Below are 6,716 nucleotides of genomic sequence, written 5' to 3' on the forward strand. Positions count from 1 at the left end.
TACTTAAGTCCCTAAAGTACTTTGATAAAGAGTTTTCTCATTATAAAGTGTTTCGGGTGGTCTTACAGAAGTATATCCAAAAATTAGTGCGTAAGGTATAAATCCATGAGTTTTTGCATTATAAAATAATTCGGGTGGTCTAATAGAGGTATATCCAAAAATGAGTTTGAACGGTGTAAATTCGTGGGTATTGTTTTTTGTGTTATTGGGACAAATAACTGCCTAGGGCAGAACATTGAAAGGATGTTCATCTGAATTTTCAGATTGAATGGTTCTTTCGTTTTTATATTTTGAGCAAATATTTGTTACTCGTTCTTCCTCGTTAATATGTTCTGTTCGAAGTCGAGATTTGATATTGTTGTTTCGGTCACTTTTATCAGTGCAATAATTCACCAAGTTATCGTTTGACAGAAAATTTAGGATAGGGTGATTCGAAGAGGATTTAATTTCGGTATCGGAAAAATCGATAATTTTGGGAATTGTTTTTCCGTTTACTATGGGTGACAGAAATTCTTCTTTGTTATTTACATTTACTAACGCGTTGGGGGTATGGACTTTATCATTTTCTTTTTTATACAAAATTGCATCTGTATTCGACAGATGACATGTTAAATTGGATATTTGCTCGGATCTAGGATCTATTTTAATTTGATTTTTTATTTGATTAGGGGAATCATTACTACGGGAATTAGTTTCAGTTTCTACTTTGTAAAGAGATAATGTTTTAAAATTTGTGATTAATTTTTTGTTCTTGAGGTCTATGGTACATTCGTAATGTTCAAAAAAATCGAGGCCTAAGATTCCATCAAAATCAATTTTTAAATTGTAGATGAATACTTTATGGGGGTTTCCTTTTTGAAACGGGACTAAAGTTGATTCGGTGATCAGAAGTTTTTGGTCTGTGATACCTTGTATGGTAACATTTTCGGGAAAACGCGGTTTGAAATTTTTCGCGGTATTTTCTTTAAAGATAGAGATACCAGCACCGGTATCGATAAGTAATTTAAATTTGTTTGATGCGTCCGTTATATAATAAAGATTTTTGGAGTATACAGCATGAGATCTACAGAATTCCTGATCTGGAAAATTCAGAGACGGGTTCATGTCGTCCAAATTTAGAGTTTGGATCTGATTTTGTATTTGAGACAAAGGTTCCTTCATTGAAATGACATTTTCTGGTGGGTGGTTCTGATTTGGAACTGTGAGAAAATCCTGATAGTCTTGGCTATCAATTAAATCGGTTGATTGATCGAATGAAGGGTAATAATCAGGAGGTGGATAATTATTATCGGAAAAATCATCATAGTGATAGTTTTCAATTGGATCTGAGGTATAATCATTAACATAGTCAGGTTCATAGTTAACGAAGTGAGCTCTGTGTCTATCGTTCGAATAATTGGGGTTTTTATGGATTACAGAAGGGCGTATTTGTGAATTATTTTGATTGGGTGTGAATTGAGATCTTTGTTGTTCATTAGGTCTAGTGTTTTGGTAATTATTATTTGGGCTGAAGTTTTGCCTCTGAAAGCCATTGTTTTGGGCATTATTGAAGTTTTGATAGCTACTGAAATTTCGAGTATCGTTAAAATTCTGGGAATTATTTTGGGAATTTTGTCTAGAGTGACATTCGTTGTTTGAGTGGCCAATGCGTCCACAAAAGGTGCATCTAGGTGGTTGAAAGTTTGGTCTTCTAATGGGTTGATTATTTTGATTGGGTCTTGGAGGATTGGGGCGATTGGTTTTCTGTATTTCGAAATAAGATAATTGTAGCTCTCGTCTGATGCGGATCTGAGCTTGAAGAAGGTCTTTTGGATTACTAGCACGAACAATATGTGCAATTTTTGGATCGAGGCCGGTCAATAATGTATTGAGCGCCATTGATTCGATTAGTATGATTTGGGCTTGTTTCTCTTCAGGAGTGAGGCCAGATTTCTGGATATTGGCATGCATTTTTGCATTAAGGACTTGGACACGATTGAGGAATGTAAGAGCCGATTCATTTGGAAGTTGTTTGACTCTCTGTAAATCTTGTATGAGAGAAGATAGGTCTCTAGTGTCTCCAAAGTGGGAATTAAGAAGTTGTTTGATTTCAAGGTACGATAATGGATTTCTAGAGCTTATGAGCTGCACTGCTCTTCCGCGAAGTTTATTTTTTATGTGAATTACTAATAGCTGTTTTTGATCACGCGTAGACATATTATAGGCATAATCACAGGCATTTAGAAAAGTTTGTAAAAATATTTGATGGCCTTCAAATTCGGGTACGATCGAGAATATTTCGGATAGTTTATAAGGTTCTACTTCGGGTTCATTCTCGATATGAGATACGGGGACTGCGGGGCGAGAAGTGTTACTGTTGTCAGTCATGATGATCAAATAAATTTAAATAAAAAAATCAATATATGGAATAATAAAAATGGCCAAATAAATCAATATAAATAAAATAGGTAGTCAATATATCAAAAATAGAGAAAAAAAATGGTCAAATAAAACAATTTAAATATGAAATAATCAATATCAAAAAAATAAAAATAAAAAAATGGTCAAATCAATTAATTTAAATATCAAATAATAATCAAAAATAATAATAAAAAAAATATCAGTAAATGTTTTTATAACAACTGTCCGATTAGCGAAATTTGTGCGTGTTTCAGACGTGTATATAATAACAATAATGATGATAAAAAGTAATATTTAGTAGTTGCATTTAATAGGTATCAGAAAAATGTTTTTATAATAACTGTCTGATGAGCGAAAAGTGCGTGTTTCAGACGTTTATATAAGAACAGTAGTGAAAATAAAGAAATGACGATTAACAGAATAAACGTCAAATGGTTAAAAAGGTAATCAGAAAAAGATTTAGTGGTTGTATTTAGTATTTAAAAAAAATGTTCTTATAATAACTGCCCGATGAGCGAAAAGTGCGTGTTTCCGGCGTTTTATAACAACAATAAATAAAAAAAAAATTGACGATTTACAGTATAAACGTCAAATAATGAGAATAAATATGTAGTTCTTTTTATTGATTTTCAGTATAATCAATATTGGAATATCGAACAGTATTCAATAATAATAATAATATTGTAAAATAATGTAATAATAATATACGAGATGATTCAATATTAGACTTACACTAAATCCAAAAACATCTAGTCGTCTTGTTCTCGACAGCGTCTCTACCAGGGGCTTCACCAGGTGTTCCTAATCCGTAGATATCTGCAAAGTGATGACGGCTCTGCCTTTTGGATGGTTCGTTTCTGAATCAAAGGATTGGAATCCACCGTTGTTAGTTAGGCCTTTCCGTGTTCTAACAACGTTTCCAGATCCTACTGACTGCGCCAATTTTTATATCACTTAAAACTTTTTTGACTTTTTAAAAAATATTTTATTTTGAAAATATAAGAATTAAAGTTACATGAATGAAATCTAAATTATTACGAACAAATATTAAACACCGGCAAATGGTTTTATATGATTTACAAAATGCTGAGGTTGTGAGAAAGCCTGGACGTCGTAGTTCTCGCTGACATTGGCATTGAAACTGGATGCGTCGATTCAGATGGCTGACACCTGATATATCCTGATGGGAAATAAGTAGGTACTTCATTATTAAGGTTAGTTGGTAAAAACGGATATAACATATATATATATATATATATATATATATATATATATATATATATATATATATATATATATATATATAGTAATGTTTGATAATATAATATATATATAATATAATATATATATATATACAGAACTGTATTCGAAATCCGATGTATTTATCGACCGTGCAAGTATATTCTATAACACTATAAAACAGTGTTGAAATTATCGGGAAATGCGGTCTGTGGCTTAGATTGAAACTACATTTAATTCTGTTGAATTCGATATTTCGATGAGTATTTATTAATTTTTCATCTTCATCAGGAACAAACTACAAAATTAACTAACAGTTAGGTACAAACATAATATTACAATGATATAACTTACGAATTGTTGTAGGTATGTTATATAAAGCAATTTAACTTAAAGCTATGCATGTCGTTTCACGAGAACGTCGAGGGCGGCACTGAATCAGGTATCTTTTCTCACATGTGTTAAGGGCCAAAAGTTCCAATATCGAGCCATCTGTTTAATATTCTGCTATTTTTAGAATTTTAAAACATTGCAGTAAATTTCGCTTAATCTACTTGTGTCTGATTTGTAATTAATTGAACGTTTATTACTGTCTATGTGGTACATCTCGAGGAACAATATTTTCTTATAATTGCTTTCTGAATCTAGGATCTTGATATCTGACAAATTAAATTGGTGTCCTGTTGTTATGGAATGGTGTGCTGCTGCACAAGTATTTTTGTGTGTTTTGCAATCACTTTTGTGCTGCGTTATTCTTTGTTTCAACCATTGCGATGTTTGTCCTATATACTGCCCATCACATTCGAGACAAGAAAGTTGATAGATGATATGACTCTGATTTAGAAGCGGTGTCTGGTCTTTAAGCTTCGAGAATAAGCTATAGTTGGATATGCTATTGTATTTCGCTACTTTGATTTTCGGAATTCCGTTCAGCAGCTTGATTATATTGTTGGTTAAGCCATTTATGAAGGGCAACTTTTTGTACATCACGGGATCTGATGGTCTGTTGTCACGTTGCCCGTCGTATAAGTCTGAGTTATATATCAGTTGCTTAAGAATTTTACTTGGATAGCCGTTGTTCAAGAATATGTTATAGAGTATTTTTAAATTCTTTTGTGTGAACAGGTCATTGCTGATGTGTACCACGTACACCAAATTAAACACTGATCCAACGGTGAAAATACAAACCAAATACAACAATATTATTAAGAACCTGAAATCCATAGGTGAGATAGACGCTAATGCTGCAAAACAACTAATGATCTACAACTCGATGTTTCCAAAGTTATACTGTCTACCAAAAATTCACAAAAGCAATGTTCCTCTTCGCCCTATCATCAGCTCAATCAACTCCACCACATACAACATCTCGAAATACTTGGCAAACATTCTAACTGCCACTTTTGAATATCAAACTAATTATAATGTGAAAGATACATTTACATCTCCGTCATATAAAATTTCAAAAAAACTGTCAGATATTATTACAGAATACACTAAATTTTCACCTAAATTCACCGTAAAAAATACACTAGAACTAGTTAATAAAATACAACATTTTCAATTGCCCAAAAACTCCAGACTAATTTCATTTGACGTAAAAAATCTTTTTCCTAGTGTTCCTCCTACAGAAACTTTTGTTTTAGTTAAGAATCTTTTAGACCATAATAGTACAAATCCGATCATTGCATCTGAAATTTTACACCTTCTTGAAATTTGCATAAATCAAGACTATTTTGAATTCAATAATCAAATATACACAAACAACAGTGCAGGACTTATTATGGGTAATCCTCTAAGCCCATTGCTATCAGATATATTTATGAACCAACTTGAAACAACAATTTCTAAACATCCCGTATTTAAACAGTTCTTATATTGGTGGAGATACGTGGATGATATACTAGTATGCTTTACAGGAACTAACAGACAACTTGACCAATTTCTATCATATATTAATTCACTTCATAATAATATTGAGTTTACAGTAGAAACAGAACAGAATAACTCTATAAACTTTCTAGATGTAACGATTTCCAGACTACACAACAAACATGAGTTCTCCATATATCATAAACCTACCCATACTGACACAACTATACACAATTCATCATCCCATCCTACACAACACAAATTAGCAGCCTACCATAGCATGATACATAGACTGACAGAAATTCCCATGACAAAAAATAACTTCGAAATAGAACTAAACATCATTAAACAAATAGCAGTAAATAACGGCTATAACGAACAAACAGTTAACAAAATTTTAAACCAAAAACTCCATAAGAAAGCCCTGAAATTAGTGTATCCACCACCACAGAAAGAACCCAGTACCTTCTGCTCTCTCACATATACTGGCAAGATAACAACAACAATAGCCAGATACATAAAAAAGAAAGGAATAACACCAGCTTTCAGAACTAACAACAACTTAAGCAAATATATTAAGAACAATAAAAGCCGAAAGAGAAAGCAACTACAGAGTGGTGTGTACAAACTAACTTGTGGTGACTGTCCGAAAACGTACATCGGTCAAACTGGCAGAACTTTTGACAAACGGATAGCAGAACACAAAAGGGCATTAAACAATAGAAAAACAGACACTTCTACATACGCACTTCACCTTCTAGATCATAATCATTCTTTCAATGAAGAGTTTCAAATTCTACATATTCAAAATAAAGGCCTTAAGCTATCTTTTTTAGAATCTATGGAAATTAATAAACTGAAAAATACAGATATAATTCTGAATGACCAACTCGAGACAAACAGCTCCCCACTCCTCAACCTCTTCAGTTGAAGATTAAAAAGGCAAACAAATTGTAAACTATATTACTTGAGAAAGGCACTCCGCCGAAACAGCTGTAGTCACTTAGATATAATAAATTTTGTGGAAATATAGAAAACAAACGTTTTCGTGTTTTATTGTTAGATACATTTACGTTTGTAGAACTAATTAAGAATGTTACAATTCCTCAAACCTATGTACTTATATCCTTAGATGCGGTATCGCTTTTCACGAATATTCCTCTCAACTTGATCATTGAAATTTTAGAGCAAAATTGGCACTTAAT

The 6,716-nt window shown here is 32.4% G+C and overlaps 1 protein-coding gene across 1 annotated transcript; it reads right to left on the minus strand.

The window, feature by feature from the left end:
* Positions 1–222: 222 nt before the first annotated feature.
* Positions 223–3,149, minus strand: LOC126880827 (probable serine/threonine-protein kinase clkA). Its single transcript, XM_050644892.1, has 3 exons — positions 3,133–3,149; positions 981–1,816; positions 223–701 (listed from the first exon to the last, which is right to left on the minus strand). Exons 1-3 carry the CDS (start codon positions 3,147–3,149, stop codon positions 223–225), a joined length of 1,332 nt encoding a protein of 443 aa, XP_050500849.1.
* Positions 3,150–6,716: the final 3,567 nt, after the last annotated feature.

The sequence above is a fragment of the Diabrotica virgifera genome, chromosome 2 (genome assembly GCF_917563875.1).
Source record: "Diabrotica virgifera virgifera chromosome 2, PGI_DIABVI_V3a".
In the NCBI taxonomy this organism is placed as follows: domain Eukaryota; kingdom Metazoa; phylum Arthropoda; class Insecta; order Coleoptera; family Chrysomelidae; genus Diabrotica; species Diabrotica virgifera.